We start from the raw sequence: 20,532 nt of genomic DNA, 5'->3' as shown, positions 1-20,532 counted from the left end.
GCGATAGCAGAACAGCAGAGGGGAGAGGCTGGGGGCAGCCAGATCACCAGCCCCTCTCCTCTGAACCCAAGGAAGGACACAGAGCCCCAGCAGAGGGGGGAGCATCCTGGGACCACCAACAGGCTGGAGATCCCTGTATCCGGAAAGTCGGGAAAAAGAAAGGCACGGGAGATGACTGTGCTAGGGAACGAATGGCAGAGGTGAAAGAATTCAGAGAGGCACAGGAAGAGTTCTCTGAACTGATACAGACGGAAGAAAGCAGAACCGGGAGAATAACAGACACGGGGACTGCGCCAATGGTGTCGTCAGGGCAACAAGAGGCAGTGAGGACCCTGGTGCACTCCAAAGATGGAGGTTAAAAGACAACATCCCTCAGGGGCAGCTAGGTGGCGCAGTGGATAGAGCCCTGGAGTCAGGAGTGAGTTCAAATCCGGCCTCAGACCCTTGACACTTGCTAGCTGTGTGACCCTGGGCAAGTCACTTAACCCCAATTGCCTCACCAAAAAAAAAAAAAAAAAAGAATGCATATAAAAGACAACATCCCTCTCTTCTGTTGCCCAGGATTAATTCTGGGGAACCTATTTTGTGGGGCTTTTTTAGAAGCTCAATAGCCCTCTTAACTATTCACCCTCCCAGGAGTTCTAGATTCTCACCTGTGTCGTTAAATGCTAAGAAACTGCCAAATGTCAGAGGGGCTACAGGAAAATGGGCACATTTCTATACTGTAAGTGGAGAGAATCTACCTGTGGTGGCACAAGTGTTTAAAATAAAGTCAATCAATTAACTTAAAATTAAGGAAAGAAAGGGAATTCACCACCCCTTCTGAGCTCCTGCTGATGAGAGCCACAGAATCCCTCGTCCCTGCTCTCCCCGTCCTCAGCCCTGGCATTGTTTAGTGGGTTAGAGGCAGGCAACAGGAGGGACTGCTGGGAAGAGGACTTGGGGTACCTGGGGGACATCTGGGGCTCTGCTGCCTCTCTGGCCCCGCAGTAGGTGATAAGATAATGAGAAAAAAGAGTCTGGGGACCCCAGCTGCCCTCAGTAAACCCTGGTCACTCAGTGCGGGCCAAAATCCAAGCCCTGACCCCTCACTTTAAAACCCCCGAGCATCAGAGATCGCTGTCCTTTGTCCTTTTCCCTTTCCTTCCTTTTCTGGCCATCACTGAAGAAGCCCGTTATTCATGGCTCATGAATACCACCAAGTCAAATAGAATTTAATGGGCAAGCGTGTGATATTCCTGCTTGAAACTTTACATATGAATTAAGCACATATGGGTTTCATGAGGCACAGAATCAGATTTATGGAGCTCCGGCAAAAGCCCCTTGTTACTTAAGACGTTTATTTCACTAATAAACAGGCTGATTTATTGGCTGGGGAGTTAACGAGGCCGCCGGCAACGCTGAGCTCTGGCGCCCCCTGGTGGGAGGCTGCGCAAGGGGTTGAACTGGACCCTGAGCTTGAGCCAGCCCCAGGACCCAGAGAAAACTCCCTGTGAGTGGTCCCCAAGCCCTCCGAAGGGCTCCCACCTCCCCCAGGGGCTCAGCCTAGAACCCAGAAGCTCAGGAAGCCGTGGATCGAGTTAGCTGACCCCCGGCCTGTCCAGTTTTACCCAAGTTCTCTTGGGATTTCTGTCCCCACCTGCTTCCCAACTGTCCAAGTCTGGTCTGGTAATGGCCAGGGCCCCTCAGAAGAGAGAGGGAAGAGGAGGCATTAAAGCAGGACCCGTTATAATAGTCACATGGAGTTAGAGCCAGAAAGCACATCAGGGCCAACTAGTCTAAGCCCCTCACTTTACAGAAGAGGAAACTGAGGCCCATGGAGGTGGAGCGACGGCCTAAGGTTACCCAGGTAGTAAGTAGGCAGAGGTAAGATTTGAACTCAGATCCTCTGACTCAACCATTCTTCACAGCACCTCAGGGTCTGTGGCAGTGCCGCAGTCTGAGGTCCCAGGTTCAAATCCCACCCCTGATGCTTTAGTACCATTCCCTCCTCTGTAAAAGGAGGGGCCAGGCCTCTGGGACTCCACTGCTCCTTCAGGGAACGCAGCAATACAGGGCAGACGCGGCAGCTACTTCCCAGACATAAGGGAGGAAGAACTGCGCCATCGAGAGGTGAGGACGGAGCCGCTGGTGGGTGAGACGGCTGACAGAGGATGCCTCGGCTGGCACAGGGAAGACACTCGGGAGGAGATGGCCAGGCCCCCACAGCCCCTGCCACCCACCTGAAGCCCAGACAGGTCCCTGGCATAGGCGGGACGGCCAGAGGTGCCAGCCCCCCGGGAAAGGGGCTGCCAAGGGCCCCACTTCTGATGAGCCTGGCAAAGGGCGGGGCCAGCTTTCTCACCCTGCCCAGAAGAGTCTGCAGAGACCAGTTCCAAGCCCCCCAGCCTCCTGTGGGTGGGGCGGGAGGGGGCTCTGCCACCAAGGGCCCCCACCCCTTCGTCCTGTGATCACAGACACCAGAGGAGCGGCATCACAGACCTCCGGCCGGGCACACCAGGATGCCTGGGACCAAGGGCAGCCTCCAGTGAGGCGCCCATGAAGGCTGTCCCTGCCCTTCCTTCTCTCTCCTCTCGGTTGGTGGCACTTTGTAGCCCTGCCCCTCAAACTGACCAAGGGCTGCCTGGCCAGTTGCCGCTGATGCCCTGCAGGGACCTGGGACCAGGAAGGAGCTGCTGTTTCTGCTCCTTGCCCGAATCCCTCTCCAGCAAAAGAAAAGAGAGCCCCCCCCCCTCCGATCACCAAGGCCCCATCCGACCAGGCATCTGAAAACCTGCCCCAACAACACCCCGCATTTGGAGCCTTTGGCTTAAACACTGCCCAGGCCAAGAGAAAGGTCTTCAGGGTGGGCCCGGGGTCAGAAGGAGAAGAGAGGGGCATCCCGTGGGAGGTCTGAGACAACCTGCAGCCCAGCTTCTCCCTCCCTGGCAGGGGCTGCCAACTCTGCCGTTCCCCCTTGGCTAGCACAACGCCACCATCCACAGAACCGCATCTTACGCCCCCAACACAGCCCTGGAGAGTCCAGGGACGAGGATGGGCCTGGACTGGAGCTAGGAGGTGAGCGCTGGGGGGTCCAAGAGACCTCTCCCACCCTGGGTAATGACGACGTCGTCCGACATGGCACCACAAGCGGAACACCAGGACACCACGTACTCACCCGCGTTCACAATGGCGTCCACCTCCAGTTTGGTGATGTCTCCACGGAAGAGCGAGATTTTCTCATTCAGGGTCTTGTCCTTCTTGTATTCGGGCTCGTCCTCCTTGCCACCGGCCCCTGAAAGAGTCATCGAAGGCCATGGCCAGGCAGCCCTCGGCCCGACCCCTGCCTCTACAACGGCTAGAGGTGCTCCAGCCACATTCCCCAATGGCAGCAGAGTGTAGGCTCCCAGAGGGCAGGCCTGGGGCCTTTTTCTCCCTGTACCCCCCGGCTCTGGTGCTGGGCACGGCTGAGCACTTACCCCCCCCCGCCCCAAGCAGACAGGCCAATCCCCGATGTCCACACTCCACCCCTCTTCCTTTCAGATGGAACCCCAGCTCCATCTTCTCCTGACTCCCTCCCCCAAGCCCCCTCGGACACACTTGGACTCAGCTTGTTACAGGTGGATACACAGGGACCTCTGGCCTCCCCCCCGCAGACTGTAATGCAAAAAGGAATTCTTGGCAAGTTCTCTGCACTTGTGTCCCCTGGTGACCGCCAGAGCGCCTGGCACTTGGGGGTGACCCTGGGCAAAGACTTAACCTCTCCATGTTTCAGACTCTTGGTGGCCCCATGCACTAGTCAAGGGAGTTTCTGTACCTGGGAATTCCCTGTATCAACAGAATCCCAAGCCCAGGTCCCCTCCCGGTCCCTGGCACCCAGCACACTGGCTAGCACGCAGCAGGCCCTGAATAAGCACGCCTGTATGAACAAAGGGGCGGCTGTGAGCTTATGTCCAGCGGCCGCCAAGGCCGACTCAAGGGGGACCCAGAGCCTGCTGCCGAGTCCCATTCCCGTCCTCCGGACACTGGGCCTGCTGCAGCTCATCCCCACCCCCCCCCCAGGCTCCAGAGATGCCCCTCCCCAGGCCTCCTACCTTTGGCCGAGTCCTTCCAGGAGGGTATTTTCTTCAGCTTGATAAAGTCTCGGCAGAAGTAATGCTCCTCCCTCTGCTTGTCACTCAGGCCCTTCAGAAAAGCTGCGGAAGAGAAGAGGAAGAATTCAGAGAAATCAGTGTCAGCGGCTGGTGACTCCGCAGCCACCTTGGAGCCTGCGAGGCGCTTTGTGTCACAGTCACCGCTCTGGACAGATAAAGAAACTGAGGCACGCCGGTCCAGTGACTTGCCCAGGGTCACCCAGCCACTGAGCGTCTTCCCAAGTCCTACACTCCAGGCAAGCCTGATGCCAGCCGGCCAGATGTGCTGAGAAACAGGCAGCGAGACAGTGTAGGAAGAACCGCAGAGGACCTGGGTTTGAATCTTGCCTCTGTCAATCTACAGTCCTGGGCAAGGTGCTTCCCTTCTCTGGCACTCAATTTCTTCACATGTAAAATGAAGGGCTGGAACAGGAGATTTTTAAGATCTGACCCTCATTTCCACTCCTTCCTCTGCAGGGACCAGGGAGGGGCTGCCCAAATACGGTATCCCTCCCCGGCAAAGGGGAAGAGCCCACCCCCCTGATCACCTAACCAGTGCTTTCCAGTCCTTGCCCTGGGAACCCGATGTGCCTCAGTTTCCCTATCTGTAAAATGAAGGGATCGGACCAGATGGCCTTGGGCGACCGCCCAGCTGTAGCTCTGACGTCCAACCATCTTGGGACATTGCCCCCAATGCCTCAAACCCAAACAGCCCTCCTCCCTCTGCCCATTCTCCCTGCCCACCATCCCTTCCTTGCTGCCCCTTTGGCTTGTACAGACTCGCCACCAAAAGGGGAGACAAGTCCGACCAGAGAGGCCCGGGAGCTGGGCCTGGCGGCCTGCGTGGTGGCTCCCAGGGCTGACCTTCGAAAGCACTGTAGAAAATGGCACAAGGCCGAGCTCAGCAGGTGGGCTGGAGCGGCCAAGATAAGCGGCTCAAGGGCACCACCTGGAGGCCGACCCAGGCCCCGCATGGCCTCCTCGGGCCTGAGATCTCCAGCCAAAGGCCCAGGGAAGGCTATGGTTAGAGCTGGAGGTGAAGCTGACTTCAGGGCCCACGAGCCCCACCCACCAAGGCCACGGAAAGAAAGACTTGGCCTGGCCCTCACAGGTGGGGACCCCTGGTCCAAGCCCTTGGCCCCCATGTTCCCAGGAGCGGCTCTCTGCCTCTGTCCACGTGCACACGGGGTGCGCCAGAAGTCACCGGCTGTAAGAACCTTCTCAAAATGAGTTTTCCTTTATCGTTTCCCTTCGCGAGATTTCGTTTTCCACACGTAATGTAAATTCATTTCCCATACATGCTGCATATGACGCTATGGTGTTATAAATTAAAAACAAAAAATAAAGGAGCTTTTAAATATCAAAACCCCTTCCTTCCTGCAGTCAAAGCTGCTAGATGCCTCCGCCCACTCACTCTCTCCCCGCCCGAGACAGGGCAGGGGTGCGCACCCTCATCAGGAGGGCACCCAGAGTGTGGCCAAACCAGGGCTTGGGAGGTTGGCCTCCCGGTCAGGATCCAGGCCTGCCTCTGACTAGGCCTGTCTGGGTGACCCTGGGCAAGTCCATCCTCTAAGGCAGAGGAGCATGGGCCCCTCCTCAGAATAAGGTGTATAGATGTATATAAGACTACAAAGTTAAATAATTACAATAAAACACAGTCATATAATATTATGTTTGTTTTGCAGGGCAATGGGGGTTAAGTGACTTGCCCAGGGTCACACAGCTAGTAAGTGTCAAGTGTCTGAGGCCAGATTTGAACTCAGGTCCTCCTGACTCCAGGGCTAGTACTTTATCCACTGCGTCACCTAGCCGCCCCCATATAATATTTATAAAAGCAAGTTCATGGACCCCAATTTTTAAAAATAATAAATATAATTGTTGTTCACTCAGTTTTTTCAGTTATGTCCAATTCTTCGTGACCCCAGTTGAGGTTTTCTTGGCAATGGTACTGGAGTGGTTTGCCATTTCTTTCTCCAGCTCATTGGACAAATAAGGAAACTGAGGCAAACAGAGTGACTTGTCTAGGGTCACACTAGGAGTGTCTGAGGCTGGATTTGAACTCAGGAAGATGTCTTCCTGACTCCCAGTCTATGCTCTATCCACTGTGCCACCTACCTCTCCTATAAATATAATAATTATTATTTTATAATAATTCATGAGTCATAATACTAGCTAGTACTTATATAAGCACTTTAAGGTTCATGTAAACTATCCCATTTAACCCTCCCCACAGCCCTGTGAGATAGGTTCTCTTATTCCTATACTCCTTACACAGATGAGGTAAATGAGGCTAAGAAGTCAAGTGTCTCGTTTAAAAGAAAAGACAATTTTGCCTAATCTATTTATTCAATGCCATCCCAATTAAATTAGTAAAAAATAATTTTACTGAGTTAGAAAATAACAGTTCATTTGGAAGAACAGGTCAGGAATTTCACAGAAACCAGGAGGAAAAAAACATAAAGGAAGGAGATGCCACAGTATCAGAACTTAAATTATATTATGAGGCGAGAGCATTGTTGAAGTGAAAAATGGATAATTGCAATTATTCTTTTTTCAATTTTATTTTATTTTTCAATTTTTTTCCAGTTAGATGTTAAAATATTTTTTTGAGTTCCAAATTTTTCTCCCACCCTCACCCCTCCCAAATCTGATATAGGTTATACATTACAATCATGTTAAATATATTTCTACATTAGTCATGCTGTAAGAGAAGAATCAGAACAAAAGAGGAAAAATGCAAAAGAGAATAAACAACCAAAAAAAAGCAATAACAAAAGTGAAAATAGTATGTTTTGATCTGCATTCAGACTCCACAGTTCTTTTTCTGAATGTGGAGAGCATTTTCCATCTTTTGGCATTGTCTTGAATCATTGCAATGCTGAGAAGAGCCAAGTCTATCACAGAGTGTTGTTGATACTGTGTACAACGGGGGGCAGCTAGGTGGCACAGTGGATAGAGCACCGGCCCTGGAGTCAGGAGTACCTGAGTTCAAATCCGGCCTCAGACATTTAACACTTACTAGCTGTGTGACCCTGGGCAAGTCACTTAACCCCCACTGCCTCACTAAAAAAAAAAAAAAAGAAAAAAAAAGAAATATTGTCTGCAAAAATTGTTTCCAGCTGTCTGCTTTCCTTCTAATCTTGTTTGCATTGCTTTGGTTTGTGCAAAAACTTTTTCACTTATTGTAGCCAAAATAATCCACTCCACATTTCATAATGTTCTCTGTCTCATCTTTGGTCATCAATTCTTCCCCTCTCCATAGATCTGACAGGTAAACTATCCCTTCCTTTTCTAATTTGCCCATGGTATCAACCTTTATGTCTAGATCATGGTATATGGTATGAGATGTTGGTCTATGCCTAGTTTCTGCCATACTATTTTCCAGTTTTCCCAGAAGTTTTTGTCAAATAGTGAATTCTTATCCTGGAGGCTGGAGTCTTTGGGTTTATCAAACAGGAGATTGCTATATTCATTTACTGCTGTTTTGTGTGTCTAACCTATTCCACTGATCCACCTCTCTATTTCTTAGCCAGTGCCAAATGATTTTGATCTTTGCCACTTTATTTATTTTTTTTTTTTTGGTGAGGCAATTGTGGTTAAGTGACTCGCCCAGGGTCACACAGCGAGTAAGTGTTAAGTGTCTGAGGCCGGATTTGAACTGAGGTATTCCTGACTCCACGGCCGGTGCTCTATCCACTGCGCCACCCAGCTGCCCCATGTTTGCCACTTTATAATAATTTTCGATCTGGCACAGCTAGGCCACCTTCCTTTGCATTTTTTTTGTTTGTTTGTTTGTTTGGGTTTTTTTAGTGAGGCAATTGGGATTAAGTGACTTGCCCAGGGTCACACAGCTAGTAAGTGTTAAGTGTCTGAGGCCAGATTTGAACTCAGGTACTCCTGACTCCAGGGCCGGTGCTCTATCCACTGTGCCATCTAGCTGCCCCTGCATTTTTTTTATTAATTCCCTTGATATTCTTGACTTTTTGTTCTTCCAGATGAATTTTGTTATTATTTTTTCTAGCTCCATAAATAATTTTTGGTAGTTTGTAATTGCAATGGCTTTAAATTAAAAAGTTCTTGCATCAATAAAATCAATGTAGCCAAAAATAAAAGGGATGCAGAAAACTGGGAGAGAAGAATGAAAGGAAAAATGAAGAAAAAAGCATTTATTACTACTGAGACTAGAACCCTTGCTGCTAACTAACAGAGGGAGACCACACACAGGGGAGGAGGCAGCTGTGGGGCAGATGGAAAGGCCTGGTGGCCGATTGTGGCATCAGGGCAAAAAGCGAGGCCCGGAAGTAAGCTTGAATGGAGAATAAAGTGGGCACTGAGTGAGGAAGACCTGGGTTCAAATCCCACTTCTGACACTTAGGAGCTGGGTGACCATTGGAAGGTCCCTTTCCTCCTCTGCTTCCTTGGGCTCAATGGTTTTCAAGCCTCCCCCTTCCAGCTCTGAATCAGAGACCATGGGATCATACTGCTTATTAACAACTGATGGCGGGGGCAGCTGGGTGGCACAGTGGATAAAGCACTGGCCCTGGATTCAGGAGTACCTGAGTTCAAATCCAGCCTCGGTCACTTGACACTTACTAGCTGTGTGACCCTGGGCAAGTCACTTAACCCCCATTGCCCCGCAAAAAACAAAAACAAAACAAAACAAAAACAACTGATGGCCCAGGCTCAGGAATAACCATAATGACCCCTCACACTTCAGATGTTTCACCCGCTGCTGCCACTGTACAAAAAGCCCCTCGTCCTTGGGTAGGGCTCGGCCTTCGAGGACCCAAGGGCCCCTTTACATAGTACCGTCCAAGGTTTACAAAGCTTACGTACAGAACCACCTCACAGGAGGGCACCGAAGCTGGGCGGCCGTCGGCCATCGGCTGGTACCCTTTCCTCCCTAGTCAAGAAGGGGACTTGATGACTTTGAGGTGCTGCAGTGCAATGCAGAGAGCGCGGGGCTGGGAGCCAGGACGCCAGAGGTCCTGGGCCCGGCACGACTTACTTCTGGACTTGGGGAGATGCCCTTGACCTCCCCCGGAGTTTTGGCTTTAAATGAAGGGATGGGACTGAGTAATCTCCTAGGTCCTGTTCTAGCTCTGCCGATCCTGGATTTAAAGGAGAAGAGAAACAGCCACAAAAGGGGGGGGGGCAGGTTGTCTCCCCTAGAGGCAGCCAACGAGAAGACCACCAATGCTCTTCTCAGACCCTTCCTGGGTCCTCCCTTCGGGGACCCCCAGGGCCTCGAGCCCCAGCCACCCCAGGACAGAGAGGAAGAAGCAGGGAGGGGCTGTGACACCCCCCTTCTCTGGCCTCTGAGGGCCGCCCAAGCAAGCCAGGGTCTCGTAAAAGACGAGATACAGACATTTTTGCTTTTCATCTTGAGAGAATGAGGTATTTCACAGTTCAGTGAAACAGGTGGTATAAAAAGATGTTCACTATAAATTTTGATGAGTGAGCCTGACCTCAGAAGGTGCTTCCCAGCTGCTGATGGGCCCTTGGGCCAGGAGGCAGGAGCTGGCTCAGCCAGGGCCATAAAAACGGGAATTAAACGATCTGTTTTAAGAAGTGTACTGTTCAGAGAGGGGAGGGGAGAGGCCGCCGATTCTGTATTTCTTGAATGACATCTTACAGAGAAGCAGCATTCCTATAGAGCAGTAGGCTTATTTCCAGAAAAGCCTGGGTTCAAATCCTTCCTCCTTCACTCACTGGCTCTGTGACTTTGCCCAGTCTCATCGAGGCCTTTGTGTCTCAGTTTCCTCATCTATAAAATGGAAATTATATTTTTTGTTTGTTTTTTGGTGAGGCAATTGGGGTTAAGTGACTTGCCCAGGGTCACACAGCGAGTAAGTGTTAAGTGTCTGAGGCCAGATTTGAACTCAGGTCCTCCTGACTCCAGGGCTGGTGCTCTATCCACTGCGCCACCTAGCTGCCCCAAAATGGGAATTATAACAGAACCTTCTTGCCAAGTAAGGTAATACACATAAGCACCTGGCACATAGTAGGTGCTTAATAGATGTTGATTGGCTGATTGATTGAAGGCACTAGAGATGACATGTCAGTGATTATTATGGGATGAATATCATTTATTTTAAAATAAACGGATGTGGGGCAGCTAGGTGGCGCAGGGGATAGAGCACCGGCCCTGGAGTCAGGAAGACCAGAGTTCAAATCCAGCCTCAGACACTTGACACTTACTCGCTGTGTGATCCTGGGCAAGTCACTTAACCCTAATTGCCACACACAGAAAGAAAGAAAGAAAGAAAGGAAGGAAGGAAGGAAGGAAGGAAGGAAGGAAGGAAGGAAGGAAGGAAGGAAGGAAGGAAGGAAGGAAGGAAGGAAGGAAGGAAGGAAGGAAGGAAGGAAGGGTAAACAGATGCAAGATACAACTTATTCACTGGATGAACTTTTTGCCATTGTTAACAATCTCTTGGCCTCATTTCCAAATGGAATTCTCCCCCCTCCCTTGAAGCAAAGAATAAAAAATGAAAGGAATTACAAGGAATATGCCACACCCCACACCTGCAGCCCCCCACGTTCACCAAAAGGAAGGAGGGGAGCTCATTTCCTCCCCTTCTGGGCCATGCTTCACTGTGAGAACCACCCAGGTCTGCTTCTGGCTCCTGGCATCCTTCCCTCTACCACCAGGGCCCCTGTTGTGGAGACCGTGACCCTGGACTGGTTCCCTCACCACGGCGTCAGTCTCTAACCTATTCATCCTGTCTCCCGCACGGCAGTAAAGCCAATACCATGGAGCCCCACCATTTACTTAGCCACGCCCCAAGCAATGGGCAACCTACTTTGTTTCCAGCTCTTTGCTTATTACACAGGTTTTGATATTGCTCGTAAGACATTTCTTTTTCTTGAAGAAAAGGATCTGGTCTGACACCTATGGAGCTGATGAAAGAGCATCTGTCTCCAAAAAGGCAAATTTAGAGTTAAGTGACAAAGGTGGTAATCCACCTCTGCTCTAGGCCCCCCCAACCCAAGGAGCAACAGAGAAAGGCAGCAGGGGCTCACAGCCAGGCAGGCGGCAGGCTCTCTCCCTCTCCATCAGGATGCCATCACAGGCCCATCCACTGACTGCACCCCAGGACCGAAGCTGTAACCAGGGTGGGCTGATGGAGTTTCTGCCTCAGATGCTTAAACTGAGAGAGAGCAAGCAGCCCTTGGGGTTCTTCAGCAGTGAGGAAGGCTGATCGGTAAAAATACCCCCAGCACTTATTAACAAACTACTGTGGGGCAGCTAGGTGGCAGAGTGGATAGAGCACTGGCCCTGGAGTCAGGAGGACCCGAGTTAGAATACAGCCTCAGACACTTATAGCTGTGTGACCCTGGGCAAGTCACTTAATCCCAACTGCCTCACCAAAAAAACAAAACAAAACAAAACAAAAAGACAACCCACAGTGTACATAGCCCAGTACATCAACTGAAATGGATCTGTGATCTCCTCAATTGTATATTCCCTCTAATGATACCAACTGCAGCCCATCCACACTGGCTCATGCCCTAAGCCATGTCCTCCCACAGAGGCAGCTAGGTGGCACCACAGGGCACTGAGCACTGGACCTGGAGCCAGAAGTCCTGAGTTCAAATCCAGCCTCAGTCACTAAGTAGCTATGTAACCCTGGGCAAGTCACTTAACCCAATTTGTCTCAGTTCCCTCTTCAGGGTTTTTAATTGGGATCAAATGAGATAACATTTGGTGCTATATAAATACCATACAGCATAAGGTGCTATATAAATATAACTAATGATAGCCAACATTCGCTGAGAGCCTTACAATTATTGGTTATTAGCATATGTTAGTTATCAATATTTCCCAGATGTTTCCCCTGCCAACTGAACACAAGGGCAAAAACAGTACAGGGGCAGCTAGGTGGTGCAGTGGATAAAGCACCGGCCTTGGATTCAGGAGGACTTGAGTTCAAATCCAGCCTCAGACACTTGACACTTGCTAGCTGTGTGACCCTGGGCAAGTCACTTAACCCCCATTGCCCCGCAAAACAAAACAAACAAAAAAACAGAACAGAGAAAAAATGAGGAGGGAGCAGGGCAGCCAACGGGACTGCTAAAGTTTTGGGAAACAAAAAGCCCCAACGCTCTCTGGGCCAGCAGCCCCACCACCTGCCTAGTTTCATCTGCAGACTCTGCAAGCAAGTACTTAATGAGTGACAGGTGCCTAGTCTGCTTATAGAAATAACTGGGAGAGAGGGAGGGAGAGAGGGGGGAGAGAAGAAAGGAGGGAGGGAGGGAGGGAGAGGGAGAGAAAGGAGGGAGGAAGATAGGGGAAGGGGAAGGGAAGGGAAGGGAAGGGAAGGAGGAAACCAGGCATTTTCTCTGGGGACTTTATGATCCCAGAGAGGAAGTAGAGTCGTATTGACTCCCCGGACACCCCTGCCCTTCATTCATACCCAGAGCTGAAGCAGGTGGGACGGCAGGGGCCCCTTAGGCTCCCCCCTGTAGAAATATTTTGATGACTGGGCCTGATTTGGGGGCTAAAGCTGACTGGAGGACTAATCTGGGACTTTTGCCTATTTGGCTATCTGACTATTAACTTGGTATGGGCCGTATATAAAGTTCCACCACACTGCTCCCCTCCCAAATTGATAAGCACAGGATTAAGAAGCCTCTTAACTAAATAATCAAAGCAGAGTTTATTTATGAGATACTATTTCAAATTAAGAATACAGGGAAATAAAATGTACAACCTGACTGCTTTCCTGTGGTCTCTTTCCCACCTGCTGAACTTCTTGAATACAATACGGGCCTCAGGGCACGTTACACTTTCCCTGGTTTGTAATAAGTCCTGTAACCTTTTTTGTTTTTTGTTTGGTTTTGTTTTTTTTCTGCGGGGCAATGGGGGTTAAGTGACTTGCCCAGGGTCACACAGTTAGTGTCAAATGTCTGATGCCGCATTTGAACTCAGGTCCTCCTGAATCCAGGGCCGGTGCTTTATCCACTGCGCCACCTAGCCGCCCCCTGTAACCTTTTTAATACAATAGGGGCCTTAGCCGCACCGCCTCAGGGCACTCAGGTCACTTATTCTAACTCCGAGCCCCTTTCACTTTATAAATCCCCCCCTTCTAACTTTCCTCTCCTCCTTACTGCCACCGCTGAACCCCTGGGTTTCTGTCACCGACCTTCTGTCTGTCTGCCCCGTCAGTCTGCCCTTTGCCGCCCCTCTAATCTTGTCCGCCGGCCTTTCCTCCTTGCTCCTAGTCCTGCGTTACTGTTCGTCTCCTCAGCTGCCTCTCGACTCTTCTTGTCCGCCCCCCGTCCGCCCGAACCCCTTGCTGTCTCACTCCCGGGTCTATATATCCCTTTCTTCTCTCCACTCAAATCTCGGGGCTTTTTGCGCCCCCACAGACCAAGCTAATCCGCCAGCCAGGGCCACGGCTGGGGGGCGGTGCTAGCATCCCATGCCTCAGCACAGGCCATCGGGGAGCCTTCAGATAGCTCCGCTCAGGTCGGAGGGGGCTGGGGGCTTTCCCCCCCAGCTGTCTGACCCAGCGTCTTGCACAGCCCACGGGGCTTTCTGGCTCAACTGAAGCTGAGTAGGAGGGGAAGAGACCCTGAGGGCCTAAGGCTTTCTAATCTCAGCCTAAAGGCAGGGTCCCCAAATCAAAATAAATTTCCACACCCCACAAGGAGCCACTGGCCCCCCAACCCAAGCATGTCCTCTCCTGCTGCCCTGCTCCGGCCTGGCCTACTGAAGAAATGAGATCCCATAATCACTCAGAAGACAACGTGGAGCCAGAGGCGGAACACGGAGGAATGACAGGCTACAAGGCAGAATGACTTGGATTCAAATCCTACCTGACATTTACACAGTGTAATCATAGGCAAGTCACTCAACCTCATCAGTAAGATGGGAGACTTGGAAGAGCTGGTGGGGAGGGTCCCTGCCATCTCTGCATCTACAATCCCCGGACCTGGGTTCGAATTGTGACCACCTGTGTGATTGGGTAACTCTCAGCTACTCTGGGCCTCGGGGTTGGACCCCATGACCTCCAAGGCCTCTTTCGGCTCTCTGCTAGAGTGACCGACAGAGGGTCTCAAGAGGCCCCTTCCCAGCCCAAATCCCTTTTCCAATCGGAATCCCTGCACAAGTTACAGCGCTTGGTATAAAGTAAGCGCCTAAGAGCCAGGTTTCCATCTTTGTGACGCTTTCTCCCCTTGGAGGCCCAGCTCTGGTGTCAGCTCCTCCAGGAGGCCTTCCCTGATTCTCCCCCCACCCCCCACTTTCTCTCCTCTCTCCCCTCCCCCATCACCCATGATTGTAGCCATGCCATAGCCCTCCCCCAAGCAGGGTCTTCTCCAAGGCAAAGCCTTCTACCCCCACTGCCCCATCTGAACCAGAGATCTCCTGTCCAGGCCGGGCTCCGTCCTGGCTGTGTGACCTTGGACAACTCACTGCCCTCTCCTAGGCCTTCCTGGCGGTGCTGGAGCTGTGACTGACCCTCCGGTGGATTTAAGTCCGAAAGCCCCATGAGGCAGGCACTCTCGCTGTCTCTATTTTGCAGATAGGGAAACTGAGTCCCGAAGAGCTTCTATGACTTGCCCAGGGTCATAGAGTCAGTGAGCGTCAGAGTCGGGATCCGAACCCTGCTCTTCCCAACTCCAAGACTGACTCTGTGTAGGCCACTCCCCACCCCCACCACCCCAGAGAATCATAGATTTGGACCTGGGGTAACCTTTGAGAGCGTCCAGCCCGACCCTCTGGGTTTACAGAAGGGGAGTCACACAACAAGCACCAGAATCTGACTCCAAGTCTGAGGCCCTTTCAATCAACCAACCATTCACTGAAAGCTTACTATGTGGCCACATTGTGAAATAATAATAACTAACATGATAACAACTAATAACCTGCCCCCCAGAAGCCTATGTTCTTTTTTTTTTTTTAGTGAGGCAACTGGGGTCAAGTGACTTGCCCAGGGTCATACAGCTAGTAAGCGTCAAGTGTCTGAGGTAAGATTTGAACTCAGGTCCTCCTGAATCCAGGGCTGCTGGCACTTTCTCAACCGTGCCACCTAGCTGCCCCCAAGAAGCTTCCTTTTTTTTTTCTGCAACAAACATTTATTTTATTTTTTGCAGTTACATGTAACAGTAGTTTTCAACATTCATTTTTTTTTTTTTGCAGGGCAATGGGGGTTAAGTGACTTGCCCAGGGTCACACAGCTAGTAAGTGTCAAGTGTCAACATTCCTTTTCATAAGATTTAGAGTTCCAAATTTTTCTCCTTCCCCCCCTCCCTTTCCTCCCCCCTCCACAAGATCACAATCAGGTTATATATGTACAATCCACAAGTGTTCTTTTTATCAGTTCTTTCTATGGGGGTGCATAGTAAGCTTCCTCATTAGTTCCTTGGGATTGTCTTGGATCATGGCACTGCTGAGAGTAGTTAAGCCATTCACAATTATCCTTGAACAATAGTACTGTCACTATGCACAATGTCCTCCCAGCTCTGCTCACTTCACTATACATCGATGTTCATTAGTCTTTCCAGGTTTTTCGGGGATCATCCTGTTTGTCATTTCCTGTAACACAAGACCATTCCACTACAATCATATAGCACAGCTTTTTCCATCATTCCTCAGTGGATGGACATTCCCTTGATTCTCAATTCTTAGCCTCCACCAAGAGTTGCTATAAATATTTTTTGTACAATTTTCCCCCTTTTCTCTTTTTCATGATTACTGTTAACTGTTTCCCTTCCATCCTATTCCCTTTCCCATGATATTTATTCTATTATCCATCTTCTTTCATCCTATCACTCTTCAAAAGGGATTTGCTGGGGCAGCTAGGTGGCACAGTAGATAGAGCACTGGCCTTGGATTCAGGAGAACCTAAGTTCAAATCTGACCTCAGACACTTGACACTTACTAGCTGTGTGACCCTGGGCAAGTCACTTAACCCTCATTGCCCTGCAAAAAAAAAGGGGGGGAGGGGATTTGCTTCTGTCTGTCCCCTCCCCCACTCTGCCCTTCCTTCTTTTGCCCCTCTCTCTTTATCCCCTTCCCCTCCTATTTTCCTGCAGGGTTATAGAGATTACTCTACCCAATTAAGTGTGTACATTATTCCCTCCTTGAGCCAATTCTAATGAGATTGAGGTCTTTGAGCCAATTCTGATGAGTGTTAGGCTCATTGACTGCCCAGATTAAACAGATTACTACACCCAGTTGGGTGTGTCTGTTAGTCCCTCCTGGAAGCAGCTCTGATGAGTTTAAGGTCTTTGAGCCTGTGTGTAAAATTCATTTACTGCCCTGCTCCTCTCCCATCTCTTCCCCCACTCCATAAGCCTTTTCCTGTTTCTTTCATGTAGCATTTCACCTCTGCCCTTCCCCCTCTCCCAGTGCATTCCCTTCACTCCTCAATTTAACCCTAAAGATGTCATCACCTAGCTAGGGGACCCGGACACAGTGGACAAAACATCACACCTGGCCCCAGGGGGATCCCAGTCAAAACCCGGCCTCAGGCACAAGACAGTCACCCACTGTACGACCCCAGGTATGTCCCCCAGCTCCAATTTTTTTTTTTATGGTTCTCTAGGGTCTTGTATTTGAAAGTCTAATTTGCCATTCAGTTCAGGTCTTTTCATCACAAATATCTGAAAGTCTTCTTTTTCTTTAAAGTCCCATTTTTTCCACTGAAAGATAATGCTGAGTTTTGCTGGGTAGGTGATTCTTGGTTGTAATCCCATTTCCTTTGCCTTTTGGAATATCATATTCCATGCCCTCTGGTCCTACAATGTAGAAGCTCCTAGATCTTGTGCTATCCCGACTGGGGCTCCACGGTACTTGAATTCTTTCTTTTTGGCAGCTTGCAATATTTTCTCCTTGACCTGAGAGCTCTGGAATTTGGCTATAATATTCCCAGGAGTTTTCTTTTGGGGATCTCTTTCTGGAGGTGATCAGTGGATTCTTTCAATTTCTATTTTAGCTTCTTCTAGAATTTCAGGGCAATTTTCCCTGAGAATATCTTGGAAGATGGTGTCTAAGCTCTTTCCTTGATCATGGTTTTCAGGTAGACCAATAATTTTCAAATGATCTCTCCTGGACCTATTTTCCAGGTTGGCAGTTTTTCCCAGAAGATATTTCACATTGCCCTCTATTTTTTTATTCGTTTGGATTTGCTTTATTGTGTCTTGGTTTCCCATAAAATCACTGGCTTCCATTTGTTCAATCCTCATTCTTAGGCAATTATTTTCATCAGAGAGCTTTTGTACCTCCTTTTCCATTTGGCCAATTTGACTTTTCAAGCTGTTGAGTTTTTTCTCATGTCTTTCCTGCATCCCCCTCATTTCTCTTTCCATTTTTTCCTCTACCTCTCTAACTTTTTCTTCAAAGTCCTTTTTGAGCACCTCTATGGCCTGAGACCAATTGGTATTTTTCTTGGAAGCAAGAAGCTTATATTTTAATGAGGGAACAAATCAAGGTTATGGCTAAGTATGTAGATATTAAATCTCTGAAATGAATAGCAGGTGGTTAGGAGGAAATGCAGGCCAGGCAGAGAGAGGGCAGACCCTCCTTGGGCATACAAGTTGAGGCCATGGGTGCAGAAGCCTGAGGAGAGTTGGACAGTCGGACCACAGCGGGCAGGGCAGAGCATGGAGGCCATCCAAATAAAGGTGGGACATAGTAGGCTCAAGTCGGGTGGAAAAGGGCTGGAGACGAAGGGGAGTCACTGGGGTTTACAGAGGAAGGGTCAGACCTGTGCTTTACAGGGTGGAGAGAGCCCAGGCAAGGAGACCAATTGGGAAACACCTGCAATCATCCAGGCAGGAGGACAAGAACTCGGTGGAGCTGAGGGGACATGTGGGAAAGATGTTGTGGAGAGAGAAGGGATGAGAGTTAGCAAGTGAGCTTAAGCCAGGACAGTGAAGGACGGTGCCCCTGCCGGTGATGACAGCAAAGATGGAGAGGGGAGGGTTTGGGGAGAAAGAATGAGTTGGGTTTAGGACGTGCTGGGACTGAAATGATCACAAGCTGTCCGGTTCGATCTGTCCAGGAAGCGGTTGGTGAAGCGGGACCCAAGCCTGGGGAGAAACTGCCCACCCCACTGGGCCACCTCCTTCTCAGTACTGGGAGAGCAGCCAGGGACAAGCTGACCCCAGCTAGTCCCTCCCTATCTGTGCTCTGAGAAAGGGAGCCAGCCCAAGGGCAGAGGGACAGCGTGGGCAGCTTGCCAACCAGTGGGGCAGGGCCATCCCAAGGGGGCAGCATGCTCAAGGGGGAGTCCAGGGGGGAAGTCTGAGGGAGGGGGTAGGGTTGGCCTTGTCCAAAGAATACCTCTCAGTGTCCAGAGGCTCAAGGGATAGCCCCCCACACACACACACACCCCTTCCTAAAACTCCAACATGAGAAATAAATTCCCTTAGACACAGAAATGGATCTGAAGTTCCCAACGTGTCAGATTTAGAAGAAGTTTCAGAGAGATCATTTTATAGGCAAGCCCAAAGGGGTTCAGTGCATTTCCTGGCTTAGCCAGAGGCCTGAGCTGGTTCTCAAACCTGGGGCCTGTGCCCCCTAATCCAAAACTCGCTTCTCCTGGGTCATCAGTGGCAACCCTCGTGGCTTGAGTGAGAGAGAGAGACTTGGGAGAAATAAAGCTAAGAGGCCTGGTTTCGGGCTCAGGAGCACCAGAGGTCACAGGCTCGGGGTCATTTCCTAAGGGGCAGGGCTGGGATTTGAAGCCAGATTCTCTAACCCCAAATCCAGGGCTGGTGCTGCCTATTAGCCTCAGTTTCCCCATCTCTACGGGGCAAGGGGAAGAGAAGGAATCATCTGAGTCACAGACGTAGTCAGAAGGTCCGACGAGGTCCAAACGGGGGATGCCACAGGTTACGTGACTTGCCCAAAGTTACACAGATAAGAGAGGAAGAGGGAACCGGATCCTCCGACCCGATCCCGGCACCAACATGGGGGGGCCCGAGCGGGAGTGGATCGCGCAAAGCGGGCCAGAGGCAGGAGAGGCGCACGCAGGACTTTGGGGGGGGGGGGGGGGGGGGTTGTGGGGTTGCGCTCCCTGCCCTCGGTGCGTGAGGGGGCAGGCTCCGGGTCCCTGAGCGCACTGTGGGGCTCAGACCTGGAAGTGCCGGGTGGGGAGGGGCATTCCCGCCTCCGCGCCTTTGGGGGCTCCAGCCTGCCCCCCCCCCCGGCTGGCCGGGAGGGCTTGTGCCTCGGAATGCAGCATGAGGCTCCGGCTCCAGAGCGCCCCGCCTCCGCGTGCACGGGGAGGGGGTTCCCACCTCGGCGATCACAGCCGCTGGTGCCCGGAGCCGGAGCGAGCGGCGGCAGCGCGGGCGGCCCGGGACAAGTGCGCGGAGTTGGGGCGGCCGGGGTCCGAGGGGCCGGGGTCCCCCTTACCTTTGGCCTCCTTCCAGTCGGTGGAGGTGTTGAGGTCCACCTTGGCCGCCATGGCCAGAGGGGGAGCGGCTGCCCAAGTCCGCACGCCGGCCGGCCCGGGTCCCTGTGCCCGGCAGAGGCGGCGCGGTGCCAAGAAGGGCTGCGCCCGGGGAGCCGCCGCTGCTGCGCGCGCGCTCAGAGGCGCCCGGGAGCCGCCGCACGTGCCGCCCGGGGAGGCGGGGGTCTCGCACGTGCCCCGGGGCGCGCTCAGGGGGCGGCGGGGGGCGGCGAGGCGCGCGCAGAGGCCCCTCACGGCGCCGAGCAGCCGAGCCCCGCGGCCGGCTCCGCAGCTGGTCCACGGCATGGGGAAGGCTCCCCCGCCCCTCGCGCGCTCCAGTCCGGGCACCCGCGCGGCCGCTCAGGACGGGGGCGGACTTGGGGAGCGCCTGCCGGGCCGGGCCAGAGCGGGCAGGCGGGCGGGCGGCGGGCGATCCCGGGACGCGCCGCTGGGGACCCTGGAACTTGTAGTCCCGCCTGCCAGGCGCCCGTCTCCCCGCCGCCGCCGCCGCCGCCGCCAGTGAACTTGGCCCAGGCGGCAAAGCGCGCGTGGCCCCGCACGGGCTCCCGGCTCCCACTAAAAGCGCGCCGGGAGGCCTGCGGCCATGCGGCGGAAGGCAACCCCCGCGTGCGTGCACGCATGCAGGCATGCACCAACGTGCGCCCCAGCCGAGCCCCCCAATCCCCCGCGTGCGTGCCTGCATGCGCCAAAGTGCGCCCCAGCCGAGCCCCGCAAGCCCCCCGCGTGCGTGCATGCATGCACCAACATGCCAGGTCCCACAGGACCCCACGTGCATGCATACATGCACTAACAACCGCCTCACCCAAGCCAAGCCCAAACTTGCTGTGCCCCCAAATGGGGGTCTTGTTCTGCCTCCCTGCCCTCAGGGAGAGGCCTCCGGTCTCCCAGACATCTGGCTGCTCATCGAAAACCTTTTTAAGCCCTTTTTAAGCAATTACAGCATAAACACTGCCCCTGCTTCTTGTCCCTTGGCTCTGCATCTGTCCTTAGAA

General features: G+C 52.1%; 1 protein-coding gene across 2 annotated transcripts in view; it reads right to left on the bottom strand.

Annotated features, from left to right (window-relative positions):
• MACROD1 (mono-ADP ribosylhydrolase 1) overlaps positions 1–19,943 on the bottom strand; it is a 217,889-nt gene extending 197,946 nt beyond the window's left edge. The window contains exons 1-3 of one of the 2 annotated variants that reach the window (XM_043971023.1): positions 19,483–19,943; positions 4,074–4,175; positions 3,158–3,274 (exon numbers count right to left, since the gene is read on the bottom strand). In XM_043971023.1, coding sequence (XP_043826958.1) covers positions 3,158–3,274; positions 4,074–4,175; positions 19,483–19,825 — 562 coding nt within the window. In that variant the 5' untranslated portion in view covers positions 19,826–19,943. The remainder of the gene's footprint in view (positions 1–3,157; positions 3,275–4,073; positions 4,176–19,482) is intronic. The other variant, XM_043971024.1, reaches the window with a different exon arrangement.
• Positions 19,944–20,532: the final 589 nt, after the last annotated feature.

Source organism: Dromiciops gliroides, chromosome 6 (assembly GCF_019393635.1).
Source record: "Dromiciops gliroides isolate mDroGli1 chromosome 6, mDroGli1.pri, whole genome shotgun sequence".
In the NCBI taxonomy this organism is placed as follows: domain Eukaryota; kingdom Metazoa; phylum Chordata; class Mammalia; order Microbiotheria; family Microbiotheriidae; genus Dromiciops; species Dromiciops gliroides.
Note: the sequence above shows the minus strand (reverse complement) of the source record. Positions and strands in the feature narration are given on the sequence as shown.